We start from the raw sequence: 20,763 nt of genomic DNA on the forward strand, positions 1-20,763 counted from the left end.
TGTAAAAAGAACACTATGAACAAGATATTTTTAACCCTTTAGCATTTAAATTGACCACATCTGGCTCAAATATTCAACCTGATTTGTGTTCAAACTGGCCAAATCTGGCTTCTCCCATCTCTTCTGCAATATTATTCTAAATATAAACTACCACATCATCAAACTCCTGAAGCTACAAGGCATCTCATGATTAATTCAAAACAATGTGAATAAATGAGTATCAAGTTAGACAGAATAATCTGAATGCTAAGGGGTCGAAGAATAAGTCCTGGGGTCGATTGTCTCGACTAAAGGTGGTGCTCCAGCATGGCCGCAGTCAGATGACTGAAACAAGTAAAAGAGGAATGAATCGGTTCTACTTCTAAGACACAAAATAGCTTCACAATTTTTTTAAAAAATAATATCTTACAATATTCAATTATAAAAATACAAGGAGATTTTTTTAAACAGGAATTGGCTATGGGGGTGCAGGTGAGTAAAAAAAAAAAGGGGGGGATCAAAGGGGTCCATCGGCAAAACATGGTTGAGTATCATTGGTCTACATCACCGAGTTGTAACCTACCTGTTGATTCCTATACAACCAGTAAGATGTACAAACACAGAGCTAGTGACATGGCAACATTGTTATCTTTAACCATTCACTCAGGTGATAGTAAAGTGCAGACAATTCATCGATTGGACAATAAGTTGACATGTGGAAGTATCAATCATGGAGTTCATCAAAATGGAATGAGGAGGCAGAAAGCTTCTATACAAAGGGTGGGCCTATATTATTGACAAAACTGACAGATTGTCCAATTGGTCAATTGTCCTACCTGTAAGTTGTCTGTCGACGAATTGTCCATCTTACCGTTATTTAATATGCAGGACAAATTCAATTTATTATTTGTTTTCTCTTCTTTATTCAATGACAATAATATGTAGTGTGGTACTGCTATATAGTATTCTACATGGCATTGCAGCTGTGCATACAGGTGTATGACAGCAGGGCTATATGTAAAATGTCTACACAATACGTCCATGCTTGTGTTTACATTGTTTTTTTGTTTGTTAGTGCATTGGTTTTCATTTTTTTTTTTTCCAATTTCCTCTACCTTCTTCAATGTCCAGAATAGAAAAAAAAGGTAGTTTTAACATAGAAGGAAATATATATTACAATATAGGATTTCTCTTTGTTCTGACATTCCACAAAGTTCACGGAAATATAATTATGTAACAACGTGGGACCTCTTTTGGTCCCCGGATTTCCACAAAAGTTCACAGAAATATATTATTTTTTTTTTTTTTATATTACAACTGTAGGACTTCTCTTAGTCTGCACATTTCCACAAAGTTCATGGAAATAAATGTTTTATATTACAATGTAGGACCCCTCTCGGTTGTCAAATTTCCACAATGTTCTTGGAAATATATATATATATATATATATATAGCAATGTTGGATGACCTGTCTTGGTCTTCACATTTTCACAAAGTTCTTGTTTAAACAAAAGCTGCTGCTTCTCTCCCTTAGACTAAGTTTCAATTGATTGTAAAAATAACAGCTCCAGTGCTATAGAACCTCTTCTCTCTCTCTCTCTGTATGCATGCATATGTGTGTGTGTGTGCATATATATATATATATCACGTGACTGACCAGGCTATCAGATATTGTTACACATCGCCGGTCACAATGCACTTTTGTAGTGTTTTAACCTTCAAATGACGCCACCCCCCGCTGGCAAGGCGACCGGCCCGACATTCCCCACCGATTGAAAGGGGAGGGCTAGGGCAGAGTGAAACGAAGTCTTTTACTCAAGAACGCAAAGGAGTTGGAGCCAGAATCGTGAGAGCAAGAGCCTAACCACTAGGCTTCCACACCTTCACACACGTCTTTACCACTTCTTCTCAGGTCTTCCTCTCTTATAGTCTGCCACTCCATCATTCTCTCTCTCTCTCTTGTATCTCACAGACTTCAGATCAAACAGTCAATCACACAGGTACAAACAACAGGGAGTTGCAATGTGGCAGCAGTGAAAGTTCTCTCAAAAATTAAGAGACCAAAACTAAATGTCTTCAGTATTTAATACAGCATAAACTGCAATAGATTCAATGTTAATTAAATAATTAAGTTCAACAAACAGATTAATTGATTAGGAATTTCTTGGCACCCATTTATCAAGTAGTCCCTATTTTTAATCTGTTAAAGTAGCCATGTGCCTTGTCATTTCTGGCTAGTGGCATTTGTGACCTAATTGTGTTTGCCTGTCACCTGTCCATCTAGTTGTCTTCATCTCACTTGTCTATCTAATGACTATCTTATCAACCTGTGTACTTCTCTATTGCATTGGTCTCATACAGGAAGCTAAATCGTACCCCAATACACCCAATTCAACTTGGGTACCTTACTGCAACCCCACCACCCAGCAGCCTTCTAATGAATCGGACACACCCTTATCCACTTCATTGTCAGGTACATAATGTGGATCATTTACTCAAGGGATAAAGAGATACCAAAAGGGGCCCACTTATCCAGTCAGAAAATCAGCTTCAGTCGTCTTTAAGATTCAGATCTCTTTGTCAACCATGTTGTCTATTTATTCACATTGTTTTCAATTAGTGACACATTGACTTGTAGTTTCAAGATTTCAATGGTGTGTTTGTATATTTTTTAGAATGACATTGTAAAGTAGCTCTGGAACATTGGATCTGGTCAGTTTTAATGTAAAACAGGCAGAATATCTGGGCCAGACATGGCTAGATTAAATGCTAAAGGGTTGTGAATTTTCACAGCCCTTATCAAACATTTATTGGTATTCCTTCTCCAGTGAAGGGGTCCTAAATTCACTCCCGCCAAGAACAGCCAACCATCTGATAAAAAGGGGCTGACACAGTGAATAATGCAATTCAATAGACCATGGTTGAAAATAAAAACACAGAGAGGACAGATTGGACAATGAAGTCCCTGGTATACAAAACAGATGGCATGGTCATGGTTGGAATACTCTTTCATCATGGGTCTGCTTGGTCAGAGTTGGGCTGGTGTTAACAATAACAACAAAACCTTAGCACAACAAAATCACACATATTTTGGGAGTGGTGTAATCAATTGGATCAATTATCCTCCACCCCAGCATATAACTGGTATTAACATCATGACCCCAGAATTTAGGGGGTGAAACAGTATAATACAACCAGCTGTTAGTCATGGATGGGCAAGTATGGCTTGGTGACACGAGACCATAGTTTTGCTAATTGTTTTAGGGGGTCCTATGTAGTCGCAAGCAGACTGAGACAACTTCTGGGGCCTCCTACCCATTATCCAGTAGAACCTGGAAAATTTGACACCTGGGTAGGGTTGCAGAGAATAAGTAGCACCAGTGCTCCAGCTGGCTCTTATGCTTACAAGTAAGCTGGAGCAATGTGAAATGAAATGTCCTGTTCAAAGACATGACATACTGCTTGGTCCAAGAATTGAACCCACCTCATGAACATGAGCTGAACATCCCAAACCACTGGGCCACACGCCTTCACAATCTTAATGCGTAGAAACAAAACCTAAACGCCATGCAGCCCTCAATCAGTCTGGTACTCAACCATCTGTTGCACCGCACTTCATTATTTCATATTTAGTAGTGGTAGTAGTAGTAGTAGTAGTAGTAGTAGTATTAGTAGTAGTAGTAGTAGTCATGGCTTCAGATTTTAGCACAAGGTAAGCAATTTTGTAGGGGCAGGGACCAATTTGATTACATTGCACCCCCCCCCACACACACACACACCTCTCTCCCAGTATTTGGCTGGGAATGTATATTTTATTGACCTCCTCGAAAGGGTAAAAGGCAAAGTTGACTGTGGCAGGATTTGAACTCAGAACGTAAAGAGTGGAATGAAATGCCACAAACATTTTGTCTGATCACTACGTTCATAATAATAATAATAATAATCCTTTCTACTATAGGCACAAGGCCTGAAAATTTGGGGGAGGGGACAGTTGATCACATTGATCCCAGTACTTATTTCATTGGCCCTGAAAGGGTGAAAGGCAAAGTTGACCTTGGCAGAATTTGATCTCAAAAAGTAAAGACAGACAAAATACTGCTAAGTATTTCGCCCAGCATGCTAACGATTCTGCCAGCTGACCACCTTTGATAATAATAATAATAATTTCTAACTTTGACACAAAGTTGAAAATTCATAGGGAAGGTGTGTAGTGAATTGAATCAACCTCAATATATGACTGGTACTTATTATATCAACCCCAAAGGGATGAAATCAAAACAAGAAGAAAACAAAGCAATCGGGTTATCATTCATGGTCTCACTGTGACGTATCTTTGCAGTCTCCCCTAACACTGATCTCAGCCAATTATATTTATGTTACACGCCTTACCTATGACATACCTTCCTCAAAAACCGTCATCATGTCCATACAGTCTTACCTATTATGAAATGCTTCATTTTGTTCCACATTTATATCTCATAACAGTCAATCTGTTGTTGATGTACATAACAATGTCTCTTAAGTCACCCTAGTATAATAATAGTTGGCCTCACATATTAAGACTAACCACAGAACTTCATTATCTATTGTAAACAATAATTATGGTTCCAGATTTCAGTACAAGGCTAGTAATTTTGATGGGGGTAGAGGCCATTAGTACTTGGCTGGTACAGTATTCTATTAATCCCAAAAGAACAAAAGGCAAAGTTGACCTATTTATCATCCCCTCAGGTTATGACCGCATCATTGCAGGTCACCAACCTAACATACATGTGACCAGGTCCCCACATGTTTCTGTAACATGTCAACAACAGTTTCAGTGATAATAGATTACTGGTATCATATATGATATGACAATAATATGCTGGTCCAAAAGATGTTATGGTGATGCTTGTCAAAGATGGCTACATGTTGAAAAAAAAGACTGTCTTAGCTGACACAGATGTCCTAGCCAGTAAGCTAAGCGTTCAATTACGAGACCTCAGACCTGATTAAGGGATGTACTTTACGCGTAGCAGCAATAACACAACTTCCTCATACATCTAGCTCCTCCATCACACACACACACGTCCTCTTTCACTTGTCTCCAATTTAAACCAAATTTAAGGCCATCACATTGTCTCAGAATTTTTCACAGCTGACCATAGTAATTTGTGTGTGTGTATATGTATGGCTGTGTGTGCATAACTTGTTTTAGTCCCTGTGTGTATGAGTAAGAGTATATTCATGTGTGTATGTGTCTCCCTGTCCAACAATAATATTGTGTTGTCCAAAACATCCCCAACACCACCTCATTAGTGAGACCAGAACACTTCAGAACGTTAGACCAGAACACTTCAGTGTGCACGCATGCGTGTGTGTGTGTGTGTGAGTATGTGCGAAATTCCCACAGACACCAGACATTGGAGGCAACCTCTTCCCACCTCATCGTTAGTCCTGACAGCAAACCATGGGCTAATACAAAGGTCACTGGTTCGAGAGTGCTGACCTCAAAGTCTTTTGGCGAGGTCACGTGGGGGGAGTATAGAGGTGAGATCAGGGTAAGAGAAGAGACATTTGAGAGATGGAGAGGGCGTGTCTGGTTAGAGGAAGTGACATTAGGGAGACATAGGGTCCGAAGAAACTGACCGGCTGGATCAACGGAGGTCAGATCCAAGAAGTCTATGACAAGTGATGAGAAGTCAAAAGGAATTATATGAGTACAAGTGAGATTAGGTTAAGATGTACCAAAACAGTTTAGGAGAGGCTAAGGCATGGGATGGGGGGGAGTAGGAGAGGCAACCGGTTAGGGAGGTTGCGAGAGATTAAGACGAGACAAGAAATAATAGAGAGGACAGGCAAGAAAGAGTTAAGTTAGGGCGAGGGAGTTGGAGATTATTCAGCAGGATCAAGAGGTCAAGTTTGATAAAGAGGTCAAGTTTGGTCAAGAGGTCAAGTTTGGTCAAGAGGTCAAGTTTGGTAAGGAAGGTCAAATGTTGATGTAGTGAGGCATTGCGGTGGCGACACCTTGTGCCTGTGCAACAACACCTGCACCATTTGGTTCTACAACACTGACCACCAACTGTTGCTGTTGCTGATGCACCTGCAGCTGGTGTTCTTGCAGCTGCTGCTGTTGGTCTTGTAGCTCTTGCAATTGCTGCTCTTGCAGCTGTTCCTGCAGTTGCTGCTGCTGTTGTTCTTGCAGCTGCTGCTCCTGCAGTTGCTGCTGTTGTTGTTCTTGCAGCTGCTGCTGTTGTTGTTGCTGCTGTTCTTGCAGCTGCTGCTGTTGTTGTTCCTGCAGCTGCTGCTGCTGTTCCTGCAGCTGCTGCTGTTGTTCCTGCAGTTGTTGTTGCTGTAAGTGTTGTTGTTCTTGAGGTTGCTGCTGTTCATGAAGCTGCTGTTGTTGTTGTTGTTCATGAAGCTGTTGTTGTTGTTGTTCCTGCAATTGCTGCGCAGTCTGAAACTGCCCTTGCTGCTGCTGTTGTTGCAGGTTGTTAATCAGTGCATTCTGTGGAACACAGCTCAGCTTCCCTCCGTTTTTGTTGAGCCGTTGGTGTCGCACCAGATGGTCCTTGCGTGTGAATGCAAACCCACACAGCTGGCACGGGAAGGGCCGCTCCCCGGTGTGCGTCCGCTTGTGCACCATCATGTGATACTTTTGCAGAAATGCCTTGCCACACACGTCGCAGCTGAACGGTTTCTCTTGCGAGTGCTGTTTCTGGTGACGCTCAAAGTAGCTGTTGTTTGAAAACGTCTTCCCGCACACGTTGCACTTGTACAATGGAGCAGACTGCACTTTTCCTTGTGCACTTGCATCCTGCCGTTCAGTCAGTGCCTTCAGACACTCTTTGCAGTCGTATGCACTCTCCGGATGTGAGCGCATGTGTCTAGTGAGGTCGCCGTTCCGAGAGAATGTCCGGCCGCACACGTTGCAAATATATGGCCGACTGCTGTCATAGTAATTCTCCTGGGGCAGTTGTTGCACTTGGTGCACATAGCCATTCGTGATGGGGAAGGTCTTAGTGTCGTCACTGCGCCCAAGCTCATTGCGGTGCTGCCTCATGTGTTTGGTGAGGTCCCCGTTTGCAGCGAACACAGCACCACACAGGTTACACTTGAATGGGTTCTCGTGTTGGAAGGCAGTTGGCGTCTGAGGGAGGGATGTTGTCGTCTGCGTCAGCTGCAGTTGCTGTTGTTGTGGTTGCGGTGCTTGTTGTGGGGTCATCATGACCGTTACTGGCACCTTGGCCATCACCACGTTCTGACCGGCAGCCTCTCCATGGCTTTTCACGTGCCGCAAGAAGTCCGAGTTGCGTATGTACGCACGCTGGCAGAGGGTGCACTTGTAAGGTCGGTCGGAGGTCGGTGGCACTGCACCTTCGTATACAATAGTAGACATGGCTGTGTTGTCGTGCGTGCGCATGTGCCGCACGAGGTTCACGTATTGGGAGAAGCCGAACCCACACACGCTACACTTGAAAGGTTTCTCACCTGTGTGGATCGCTTGGTGCCGGTTGAGGTGGGTCTTACGAGAGAATGATTTGCTGCAGAGGTCACAGCTGAATGGTTTCACAGCTTGATGAGTCAATTTGTGGCGTTCCAGGTTGTCATAGCGACTGAATGCTTTGCCACAGATGTTGCAAGTCGTTCGGCCAAGTGCCTTGGTGCTGTTTGGTTGCAGCTCGTTGCTCACAGTGTGTACAACACCTTCTGTTAGTTCATAGCCAGGAAGAGATGTAGTAGTGGTGGTGATAGCGCTAGTGGTTGTTGTTGCTATTGCTACTGCTGCAGTTATTGGTGTTGTTGTTACTGCTATTAAACTGTTACTATCCAGTATATGCTCCATAACACAAGTGCAGTATGCATTTAGGTGTGCAGTTGTGATAGCTTAGTATATAATGGATATGTATATAGCCTTCTGCATACACATGTGTGGAAGCAATATATAGCTGTGTGTTATACTGTTATGTTGGAATGTCTGTGTATATATTCTTCTGGCTATGTGCTCATATATATATATATACACACATTTAGGTATGTATGTGAAGTCAGTTCCTTTCCTGTGTAGATTTAAAACCAGTCTAACAGTCCCTGAAATATAGATCTACACAGAACCCCAGCAATGTTCCCTACTTCAATGCAGCCCTCGGGGCTTGACAACTTAGAGTCAGATGGTGTTCAGGTTCAAATTCCAGTTGAAGGATTCAGTAAGAATGTGGCAGGAGTGAGGTGGGAGAGGTAGGGGAGGAAAAGGGCACGAAATGCCCGCTGCTGGACCACAGAAATGACATGACCTCCTTCACCCCCAACACCACCCTTGCTATATGTGATACAGATCATCATCATCATCTGTGTTAGAGTTCAGCTTGAGTGAATGCAGGACCCCCATCGAAAGAAGCTGATCTCGGCACAATCAGAAGTTTGGGTTGACTTGATCGAACAAACAGGAAACATCTAGATTGTGTACATCTGGAATGAAACAAAAGAAGAAAAAAAAAATTGATAAAATGGAGTTCAAATAAGATGAAGAAGCAAACATTGTTTGCCAAACATAACATGGCAGTCCTGGTTTAGAACGAATGTTGCTGTAATTTAACCCCGGGAGACATCGTCTCCAGCTGGCTATACAACACAATGTTATGTTGGAAAATAATCTTTACTCCAAAGTACTGTTGCTGAATATCTCTCGTTGTGAGATTTAAAAATAGTTATTTTCTAAAATGAAGAAGCAGCAATGTTTATTAAAAGGAAGGTGAGATAGGCAGAATTGTTAGCATGTTGAGAACAAAATGCTTAGGGATACTTCATCCATTTTTAATGTTTCGAGTTCAAATTCCGAGGTTGACTTTGCCTCTCATCCTTTCAGAGTCGATAAATTAAGTACTAGCCAAGCACCGGGGACAACATAATCTACTATCTCCTGCCCCCAAATTTCAAGCCTTATGCCTAGAGTAGAAAAGATTATTAAAAGGAAGCAGCAAATCAATGAAGCAGGTAAGAAAACTTTTACTTTTCATTTTATTTTCTAAATAAAATGAAAAGTATTTAAGCACGTGTAGGGGTTGTGTGTAGAGGCCAAATACTTGGTCCGTGTGTGCGAAAGTCATACAGAATATGTATGCGTTGGGGGGGGGGGAGATAGAGACCATGAGATGTGCTTGAGTGCATGCGTGCAAATCTAGGGATACATTTATGTAAGCAATAGATATTTAAAGATGAACTTAATTGTGTGTCTGTGTATATGAGAGAGAGAGAGAGAGAGAGAGTAAGCGCTTCTGTGTATTGGATGCGACAACGAAATGCGTGAGTGTAGGGAGGCAACGGGTGGTTGGAAAACCAGCTTTGTAGTATCAAGGATTACCTCCCTTGTTACAGTCACTTCAACCAAGATTTTTCTTTTATTTCCGTTTTTGCTCTCAAGGTTTTCCCGTCTGTTAAAACCTTAAACTCGTTATCAGGTCATCTTAGGTTTTAATTGCAAATTGATTGGTTCGTTGTCTAATTACTTAACCCAGGTCAACTGTTTATATATATATATATATATATATATATATCGACAAAATGTACACCATATAAACAAAGAAGTTTGTTCTCCGTCCCGGCACTTTGTTCAAATATATACACACGGAAGTAAAAGTTTAGTAGCGTAGCTGGGGTGAGGGGAGTGGGGAGAGACGAGTCGAAGAGTGGGCGGTTGGGCTCCGGACGGCGCTTTTGGGTCCGCTGTATAAGCCTACATAGGCTTGGGGACTCGGAAGGTGAGGCAAACTCAAGGGCCACCTTGAGCAGCACACACCAGAAACGTCACTGCATAACTTGCTTTCCAACCACATGCTTCCGGGTTCAGTCCCACTGCGTGACACATTAGGCAAGTGTCTTCTATTACAGCCTCGGGCCGACCAAAGCTTTGTCAGTGGATTTGGTAGACGGAAACTGAAAGAAGCCCGTCGTATGTGTATGTGTGTGTATTTGTGTGTCTGTTTATCCACCCACTATCGCTTGACAACCGATGTTGGCGTGTTTCAGATCCATTCCAGCAGTGACCATCCCACAGGCTAGGCACTAAACTGTATCCAGTGGTGAGGCTCCAGCTTGGGAGTCCAGGAGTTTGGAGTTACTCCTTAATCAACACCACTCTTCAGGTTCATTCTGGCCGGAGCTGGTAGTATTAGTCAGGGTGCCTAGTTATGGACCATATAGCAGATGGTTCTGTGGCTAAGGCATACAGGCCCAGGAGGAGGGTCGGTGGCCCCTAGTGTCACACAAGCCCATAGGTATGTAAGGCATGTTCTGATGTCAGATTAAGAGAGCAAACTGCAAACAAAGCAGCAGAAGGTAACAGGTAACCACTGCCATATCTTTCTCTAGAAAAAGCCGGATTCTTCAGACTTTGGCACGGAGCTCCAAAAGCACCAACACCTGCAGACACAGAACACGAAGAACAGGTATATCTAGAATCTTCTATTTGGAGATAGTAGAATGTGAGTTGAGGAAGATTTGGTTGCTATGTTTAAGCAGGTCAAACAACCATATAGAGGTTCCCTCATTAGTTAGTCAAAGTAATTTTCTTAGATTAAAGACAAAAGTAATGCTTCATGAATCCAACAGCTGCATACTTCCTTGTTTTACTAGTGTCAGTCATTGGACTGAGGCCATGCTGGGGCAACACCTTTGAGGATTGTTTATAATTGATCATACAGACCCCCAGCATTTATTTCACTCTGGTACTTATTTCAACAATCTCTATTTGTTGACTAGCTAAGTCAGCAGTTCTCAAACTGACAGGTACCAGCTCCCACCGACCCACCGGGACAGTGACGCTTTTTGCCCTCCATCTTGCTATCTGAATAAGACAAAATAAAAATTTGCAACTTTATAATTCTACCTCCTTTGCCATCACATTAAATAAGTCTAAAATGCTTGAAAGCATCTTAATTATATTAAAATATGCCAATTTGTCAACCCCCTATTTTCAGTCTTTACCCCACCCCTTCTCCACGAGTGGGTTAAGTTAGTTTTTGTCATAAAGGGACGTAACTCAACATAGTAACCGTACAGACATTTTTTTGCAAACAATTCGTTATAGGCACAGGTATGACTGCGTGGTCAGAAGTTTGCTTCCCAACCAAATGACACCAGGCTCAGTCCCACTGCGTGACACCTTGGGCAAGTGTCTTCTGCTATAGCCTTGGGCCGACCAAAGCCGTGTGAGTGGATTTGGTAGACGGAAACTGAAAGAAGCCCATCATTGGTGCCATGTAAAAAGCACCCAGTCCAGTCTGTAATGTGGTTGGCATTAGGAAGGGCACCTAGCTGTAAAAACCATGCTAAAACAGACAGTGGAGCTTGGTGCTGCCCTCTAAGCTGGCTATTTCCTGTCAAACCATCCAGCCCATGCCAGAATGGAAAATGGAGGCTAAATGATGATTATGCTGATGATGATGATGATGTGTATGTGTGTTTGTCCCCCACTATCGCTTGACAACCAGTGTTTACATACCCATAACTTAGCAGTTTGGCAAAAGGGATCGACAGAATAAGTACCAAGCTTTAGGGAAAAAAAAGTACTGGAATCGATTCGTTCGACTAAACTCTTTCAAGATGGTGCCCCAGCATGGCCACAGGCTAATGACTGAAATAAGCAAAAGACAAAAGATATGAAATTTCCTTTCTAATTTTGACACGAGGCCAGCAATTTTGAGGGGGAAGGGTTAAGTGAATTACATCAAACCCTGCCCCCAGTGCTCAACTGGTCCTTTTTTTTTAACGACTGCAAAAGGATGAAAGGCAACGCTGGTCTCAGCCTCATTTGAACTCAGAGCACGAAAGCAGAAGAACTGTCGCTAAGCAATTTGCCTAACAATCTGAGCAGACAATTCTGCCAGCTCATCACTTTTTGACTTGAATGAAATAGAACAATAGCATGCCTGAATGTTTATAATAAGTTTTAAAATGAGGCCTAAAGACTCGTATTGCTTCTAAAACAAATGTCAATAGAATTTTACAACAGAATTGGAAACAAATCCGACAAGTAATTGACTTAGTAAATATTTCAAAAGAATAAAATAACGCTAGGCCTTTTGATACCAACCCAACAGAGACTGACCTGTTTCTACAATACAAATACAAACTTCCTGTTTTAACCACTTAGCATTCAGATTATTCAGTTAAATGTAATGCTTATCTATTCACATTGCTTTGAATCAATTGTGATTTATCTCATAGTTTTGAGATGTCAATGATGTGACTGTTTATGTTTAGAAATGACAACGCAGGGGAGATGCAAGAAGCTGGACCTGGCCAGTTTCAACAAAAAAAAAAAAATGAGCTGCACATGTAATTCAAAGTGCCAACCTTGTCACATTCTGTGTCACGCTGAATCTCCCTGAGAACTATGTTAAGGGTTCATGTGTCTGTGGAGTGCTCAGCCACATGCACGTTTATTTCACAAGCAGGTGTTCTGTTGATCATATTGACTGGAGCACTCGTCATAGTAACCAATGTAGTGCTAGTTATGGATGTATAATGTGTGTGTGTGTGTCTATGAAAAAATAAAATGTCTATCTTGGAGTGAAACAGTGATCATCATCATCGTTTAACGTCCGCTTTCCATGCTAGCATGGGTTGGACAATTTGACTGAGGACTGGTGAAACCGGATGGCAACACCAGGCTCCAGTCTAATTTGGCAGAGTTTCTACAGCTGGATGCCCTTCCTAACGCCAACCACTCAGAGAGTGTAGTGAGTGCTTTTACGTGTCACCCGCACGAAAACGGCCACGCTCGAAATGGTGTCTTTTATGTGCCACCCGCACAAGCCAGTCCAGGGGCACTGGCAACGATCTCGCTCGAAAATCCTAAGGGAGCCAGTCAGGCGGTACTGGCAATGGCCACGCTCAAAATGGTGCATCTCATGTGCCACCCGCACAAGAACCAGTCCAGGGGCACTGGCAACGATCTTACTTGGCTTGCCGGGTCTTCTCACGCACAGCACATTTCCAAAGGTCTCGGTCAGTAGTCATTGCCTCGGTGAGGCCCAATGTACGAAGGTCTTGCCTCACCACCTCAGCCCAGGTCTTCCTGGGTCTACCTCTTCCACGGGTTCCCTCAACTGTTAGGGTGTGGCACTATACATTATTCCTTGTTGACATAATGACCAATTACTGTCTGCTTTTAAAGGGCTGTGGAATAATAAAATCTCTTATTTGTAGAACAGGTAAGGGTTGGCAACAGGAAGAGCATCCAGCCATGAAATCCTGCCTCAAATACCTCCCTGTCCAACCACTGCTAGCACGGTAAATACATGTATTATCTTGTAGCTTGGAGACATTAACGATGTGAGTGGTTATTTTTAGAATGACATTATGGGGTAGGTGGGAGAGGTCAGATCTGGCTGGTTTCAACAGAAAAGAACAACAACAACTGGACCAGATATGACCAGGTTAAATGCTAAAGGTCAAATGAACAAACATTTTGGGAGAGCAACCAATAGTACAACTGAAATCATCAGAATATTCGTTTCTTTTCTACTCCAGGCACAAGGCCCAAAATTTTGGGGAGGGGACCAGTTGATTAGATGAAGCAACCCCAGTACTGAAAGGATGAACGGCAAAGTTGACCTCGGTGAAATTTGAACTCAGAACATACTGCTAAGTGTTTCGCCTGGCGTGCTAACGTTTCTGCCAGCTCGCCACCCTGAAATAATCAGAATATTGTTTCCATAATAGAAATCTCTGATATTGTTGTTGTAGTTTAAGAATCATTACAGATTCTTCTCTTGTTGTATATATTAATGGTGGATGTGGATGTGGTCGTGCAGTTGACAGGTTCAGTCCCATTGGGTGACAAATGTTCTCTGCTACAACCCAAGGTCAACCAAAACTTAGGAGTGGATTTGGTAGATGGAAACTGAAGTGAAAGAAGCCTATTGTATATCATCACCACCACCACCACCACCACCATTTAACATCTGTTTTTCATGCTGGCATGGGTCGGTTGAGTGGTTTGACAGAAGCTGGCAAGCCAGAGGAATCCACCAAGCTCTACTGTCTGTGTATAAATGTGTGTGTGTGTGTGTGTGTGTGTGTGTGTGTATGTGTGCCTTGACTTTACCTGATTGTTGTAACTAAGTGTTACTGAAAGGATGAAAGGCAAAGTCAACCTCGGTGGAATTTGAACTCAGAATTTAGTGACAGCCGAAACAAGGCCAAGCATTTTGCCCGGCATGCTAATGATTCTGCCAGCTCGCTGCCTTCAATAATAATAATAATAATAATAATAATAATAATAATAATAATAATAATAATAATTTAGAGGCACAAGGCCAGCAATCGATCTCAGCACTTGACTGCTACTTCATTTTATTGACCCCAGAGGGATAAAAGGCAAGTTGACCCAAGAGTGATTTGAAATCAGAACATAAAGTTCAACAACAACGATTCTTTTTGTAGGCCTGAAATTTGGGGGAGGGGGATAGTTGATTACATTACCCCCCCCCCAGTGCTCAACTGGTACTTTATTTCATCAACCTCGTAAGAATGAAAAGTGAATTCGACCTCAAGCAGAGGTAAGTCACTTGTGCAGTACCGCCAAGGGATCGATGACAATCAAAGAAATTTCGTATTCAGATACATCTTGGATTGCATTACCCGGTGTGTCCTATTTTTTAAGACGGTAGGGCGAGTGATCTGCAGGAAACTCGGCTTCTATTTGCAGGAGGTCGAGTTCTACGCGGTACCTTTCAGATTAACACTTGCATAGACCTGATTTGAGCAGACATATGATTTGGAGTATTCCAGTCGTGACCACCACGTCCTTTTTTTGGATGTCAAGGACTACTTCCTCCAGTATGTCTCTCCTTTTATAAACAAGGCAGTGTGTTAGTTATTTGAAACAGATTTAGCTGCCTTTTCAAGCAGGTATCGGGACCACGTAGAGGCTTCTTCCTGGTTAGTTTATGTACGGAAGGTGTGTTACTTGTTTCTTCTACTACTTCTCTTTCTCTCTCTCTCTCTCTCTCTCTCTCTCTCTCTCTCCCCTTCAGTTACCCCTGCCTCTGCTGACACTACAACCCTCCATAAAAGCTGGCCAGCGAGGCTCTCCCATACATTTTGGCGTGTGTTCCTAGACAGAGAGTTGCACAATCCGACCCAAACAGAAATTAATGACAACCACATCTGTCAGAATTAGTCCAAAAATATACAAGACACAATAAACAACGGACGAGATTACATATTCACAGTGTGTCTGCATGTATGTATATAATGTTTCTTTTGAAAACACTCACCTCGTAGTATGCCTACGAGTGTGTATCTGGATATGTGTGCGTGTTTTCATGGAAACATTCCATTTACTTATTTGCAATACTTTCTACATACATACATATATATATATATATATATATATACACACACACAAATTTATGTACAGTTATTTATCTATTCATTCATATACAAGCACAATAATGTAGACAATACAAAATATTATTTCTAAATTTGTATATATATATATATATATATATATATATATATACGTAAGGTATATTATGAGCATTTTTATAGAACACAGTATATATATATATATATATATTCCTGTATGATAAACTTGTGAATTAGGAAAACGGTTATATATATATATATATATATATATTATATACACAAATACATTTAAACGTATATATGAGAGTTCAATGAAAACTATATATATATATATATATACACACAATCATTAGAAAAAGTAACAAATAACATGGAGAAAGAAACATAAAACGTACCAAGATATTTAACCATGTTGCTAGAGACCCAGACAATTTATATATACATATATATATATATATATGTATATATATAACTCACCAGAAGAAGAGAAATCCACAGCAATGGGGAGGGGACGACATATGTGGTGTATTTGATAAGACATAGTTTACACTTACTTCATGGACATCAATCAGTATTTGTATTCAGTTCCCGTCTCTTAATTACATCGAATGCTCGGTTGTTGTTCTTCCGAAAGTCTTCTATTTTTGTTTGGATTGTCTTTTGTTTTCTCTTGTTTGTTTGTTTTATGTGTGTCTTGAGAATTTTTACACTTTTAACGTTGGGTGGCCATTTTTAATGTTAAGACCGCACTAAATCTCGATAGACTCGCACTACTTTTTTGATATTGTAAACTGCTACCTACATTATATACATACACACACGATCACACACACACACACACACACATATATATATTATTTTATATTATACACAAATATAAATATATATAATACATGTATATATAAATACACACTGACATATATATATATATATATATATATACACACACATATATATATAAATATATATACACACATGAAACATACAAATACAGACACATACACACATACATATATATATACATATATATATATGTGTGTGTGTGTGTAATTAAATTTTAAATGGGTTTTATTTTTTAGGAAATTATAAAAGTGGAAAGACTTATAAACAAGCTATGAAGTTTATTTTTGTGTTTCTCTTAATTTAAATTATTTTATTTTATTATCGCAATTTCTGATTGATTGCTTTAATTTTAAATTAGATATTTTTATTTTTCCAGTACGCGGATATTACGTGGTAAAACTGAAGAGAAATTAGGTCACATTTGCTGTCAAGTCAGACTGGAAGCAAAGTCAAAGACGGTTATTGATTCCATGAAACTGGTCTTTTTGCGATGATGTCTTATTTTCTTATAAATACATCGTCTCTTTTTCGTTCATTATAGGAAATAAAACTGAACCAAAGCTAACTTGTAGTGCTGTTGTTATTTAACCTCATGTCAATCCCCGGCGAAGCAGATTTATGTATGATCGAAGTTAAATCCAACCGTGACTGTCCTGTCGGGCATTGCATATTTAGTGTTACCTTATTACCTTATCCTATATGTCCTTCCTTTTTTAAGATGATAACGTGATTTAAGGGAGAGTTAGCTGTTGTTTCTAGCGGTTCGATCTACCACGTAAATGTTCTGTTGGTGGTTCGTGTTGTTATCTACACTGATAAACCTTACCATTATCACCGTAGTGCCGCCAATATTCGTTTCTCAATTTCCAGCTGTCAAAACCTGAAAATTACCAAATCGCCAACACGGTTTCGATTCCCCGTTGAAGCTGGTCACTTGATTCACTACCCCACCCCTCCAAAAATAGTCCGCGTTTTTACCATCTTTTCCTGCCATTCTCCTTATAACTCTACATTTCGGTTGTCACAAAAGGGAAGAATTGTCAATATTATTGTTGTTCTGATGGAAGTGGTGTTGCTTGACCCCAAGATGAGTCCTGATTGGGCAGACTTATGGTCAAAAGTATTCCAACCAACCATGACCATCACGTTTTTTTTTCGGGTGGGGGTGGGGGCTATTTAGTTGTATATTATCCAATGTACCTCTTCTTCTTGTAATTCAGTCAGGGTCGATTTAAAGGGTTTGACAACTATTTCTAGCAGGTCGAATGATCATACGTGGGTGCTTTCAATGTCCCGTTGTAGTTTATCCCCAGGTCAACTCTGAACGAGCAAACATTATCAAAGGCATTCAAACCATGACTATCGCATCATTTAAAAAATTTTTTTTTTTCATATTAGGGATTATAAGAACCAAAATGTTCCAACCTTTTTTTAAAGATGATAGATTGTAATTTGAGAAATATTTAGCTAGTTTATTTAGCAGTTCCTTTGTTGACTCGTTGTCATCAGGGAAGGTGGTGACGTTTTAAGTGAATAAATCTGATTACTGCAGTTAAGGGTTTAAACAGTAGCAGAAAAGACCTGGGACAAAATTCCAGAAGACAGAATGGATGGTTATTGGCTAGTGTGGAGGCTGGTAGAGGATAGACAATAGAAAGGCACAAGACCAACTAGTTGTAAAGGAACAGAAGTCATTGTAGTTTCAGTAATAAAAAAGGTAGTGAGAAGAGACAGCACGTTTGAGGGACAAAGGCCAGAGCATTTCAGTCGATCACAAGTCTTTCTCTGAAAGGTGTTTAAGATATCAATGTGTACAGCAATACCACCACTGCCATCATCTCAGATATGGAAGTAGTAAGCCATTGTTGGGTTTCACATGAGCCATGTAGAGGGTCAGGAAGTGGTGGGAGTTGAGGTGTTTTCTGGGCCCTGAAGAGAGAGCCTAATTTTGAGGATGTGGCTTTAGCTATGTTAAGAATGTGTGTCTACCATGGGAGATCCTTAGTGATAGTGAATCCATTAAGATTTGGAGCATTTTAAGGGATCCAGATACTATTTATCATTAAAGGGATGTGATGCTACTCAAATGTTTATTTCTTTATTGCCCATAGGGGACAAACAAGGACAGAGAAAGGGATTAAGTCGATTAGATCGACCCCAGTGCGTAACTGGTACTTATTTAACTGATCCTGAAAGGATGAAAGGCAAAGTCAACCTCGGCGGAATTTGAACTCAAATATTTATTTCTTTATTGCCCACAGGGTGGGGGGGGCAAAACATAGAGGGGACAATCAAGGACAAACAAAGATATTAAGTCGATTACATTGACCCCAGTGCGTAACTGGTACTTATTTAATCGACCTTGGCGGAATTTGAACTCGGAACGTAAAGTCAGATGAAATACCACTAAGTATCTCTAACGATTCTGCCAGCTTGCCATCCTTTTAAAGTTAAATATCATCACCATTCATCTAACATTCAGCCATTAAACTGGAACTTGACATTTATGTTGCAACAAGGTCAACAACAGTAAAAATTTTTTGCTCTTTATATGAAACGGATAATAATGTTTGATGAAATTCGAGACAGGTATCATTTTTAATGTGAATGGCTAAAGGTCTGTATTTCTTAATGGAATATTTAGTGATAACAAAAGATGGTGGTTGAACAGTTTTGATGAAAATGAAGACATGAATAAACGAGAGAATAGTGAAGAAAAGATGTGTTTCCATTAATCAGTGTTGGTACAAAATGATATCTGGAGTTTCTTGTAAAACTGAACCCTTTCCATCTAAACTTGCTAAGCAAAACTGAAGCAAATATGAAATAGTTATTGGAAAGTAACTTATCTTCATCTAAGTCTGTCTGACTAACAATTTATGGAGATATATACGTCTGTCTATCAATATACAGACTAGCTATGTATTTATCTATATTTATTGCTCTTTTTTTCTTTTCCCTTTCCATCTCCCTGTGTGTGTGTAAAGTATATATATTTGGATTTGGATTTCTTTGTAGATTAGTAAATAAATCCATCTGTTTATATATCTATAAATCTGTCTATGTCAGTCTGTCTCTCTATCTGTCTGTGTAGATTTTTTTTATCAATATTAAGTAGAAGCAACAGAGTGACTCAAGGGTCAAGACTCATATATTAACACTTATCAAACTTTTTGAGGAGTGCTAACACTTGAAACTTCCGGGCTTTGAGTCACTCTGTTGGTTCTACTAAATATCAATATATATATATATATATATATATATATATATATATACACTTATGTTTTGAGTTCTGTTTTTCCTGTTTGCATCACTAAACCTGTGTCTATTTATCTATCTATCTGTCTGTCTGATTGTCTGTCCGTCCATCCATCCATCCATCAGTCTGTTTGTCCGCCAGTCCATCCATCCATCCATCCATCCACATATATATCATCATCATCATCATCATTTAACGTCCCTTTCCATGCTGGCATGGGTTGGACAGTTTGACCGAAAACTGGTAAGCTGGGGAGCTGCATCGGGTTTCAATCTCATTTGGTAAGGTTTCTACAGCTGGATGCCCTCCCTAATGCCAACCACTCCAAGAGTGTACTGGGTGCTTTTTACGTGCCACCAGCACAGGAGCCAGTTAGAAAACCCCGAGAGTGTAGTGGGTGCTTTTTACATGCCACTGGCACAGGAGCCAATCCGGTGGCCTTGGCATCGATCACATTCGGATAGTGCATTTTACGTGCCACCAGTACGAGAGCCAGTCAAGAGGCACTGGCATCGGCCACGTTCGGATGGTGCTTTATACATGCCACCAGTACGGAAGCCAGGTGAGTATGCCTTGCTGGATCAATCATGTCAGTATGCATAAACAATATAGTGCGAATGAGCTGTGAGAAAAACTGTTTCTGAAGAATCAGACGTTATTTGCAAGAGACAAGACTACATTTGTGTAGATGATGGTAATGGCATAGAAAAGTGCTGAGAAAACACAGTGGAACAAGGAAACCTAGAAAGACAAAGAACAGAGTTGGTGAAAACTGATCTAAAGATGCCGAACCTTGCAAAAGAGATTGACAAGTGACTGTGACAATTGGTAATGACATGACATACCATAAAGGTGAAAACTGATTCTATTGAGCAAGAATTGCAGAAAGGATGCCTGTGATGCGTGAGTTGGTGGCTGAGATGCTCTTGTTGCATTCACCCCCTCCCCCTCACTGCTCCTCCTCCAGTGATCTCTCCCCTCAGCCTTCCCACACAAGATACTTCATCCTCTACTTTCTCTCTCTATCTCTTTCTCTTTTTCTCTCTCTCTCTCTTTCCTCCTCCTCAACCTCTCCATGCAAGATATTTTCCTCTTCAGCTCCTCCCCACCTCTATGGTATCCTCCTCCCTCCATCCTCTCCTTACCTCACTCCATTCGCCCTCTCCTCTCCCCTCTACCTCTACAATGCTTTTCAGCATTTCTCTCTCTCTCTCTCTCTCTCTCTCTCTCTCTCTTTCAGCCTTTCTTACTACATCCTCCCTCTGCTTTCTCCTACCACTTTCTCTCATCATTCTCTCTGATGCTTTCTCTACATTCAAACTCTGCTC

The 20,763-nt window shown here is 40.8% G+C and overlaps 1 protein-coding gene and 1 long non-coding RNA gene across 2 annotated transcripts; one reads left to right on the top strand and one right to left on the bottom strand.

Annotated features, from left to right (window-relative positions):
• Positions 1-878: 878 nt before the first annotated feature.
• Positions 879-16,111, bottom strand: LOC106870061 (zinc finger protein ZFP2). The gene is made up of 2 exons (XM_014916030.2): positions 15,888-16,111; positions 879-8,427 (listed from the first exon to the last, which is right to left on the bottom strand). The coding sequence occupies exon 2, from the start codon at positions 7,802-7,804 to the stop codon at positions 5,948-5,950; it is 1,857 nt and encodes a 618-aa protein (XP_014771516.2). The 5' UTR covers positions 7,805-8,427; positions 15,888-16,111; the 3' UTR covers positions 879-5,947.
• Positions 15,022-16,741, top strand: LOC128249415 (uncharacterized). Its single transcript, XR_008265524.1, has 2 exons — positions 15,022-15,208; positions 16,553-16,741. It is a non-coding gene; the product is annotated as an uncharacterized LOC128249415 (long non-coding RNA).
• Positions 16,742-20,763: the final 4,022 nt, after the last annotated feature.

Source organism: Octopus bimaculoides, chromosome 14 (genome assembly GCF_001194135.2).
Source record: "Octopus bimaculoides isolate UCB-OBI-ISO-001 chromosome 14, ASM119413v2, whole genome shotgun sequence".
NCBI lineage: Eukaryota > Metazoa > Mollusca > Cephalopoda > Octopoda > Octopodidae > Octopus > Octopus bimaculoides.

Coding starts and splice junctions, on each gene's coding strand:
- LOC106870061 (XM_014916030.2), bottom strand. CDS start 7,804: ATGGAGCATATACTGGATAGTAACAGTTTAATAGCAGTAACAACAACA.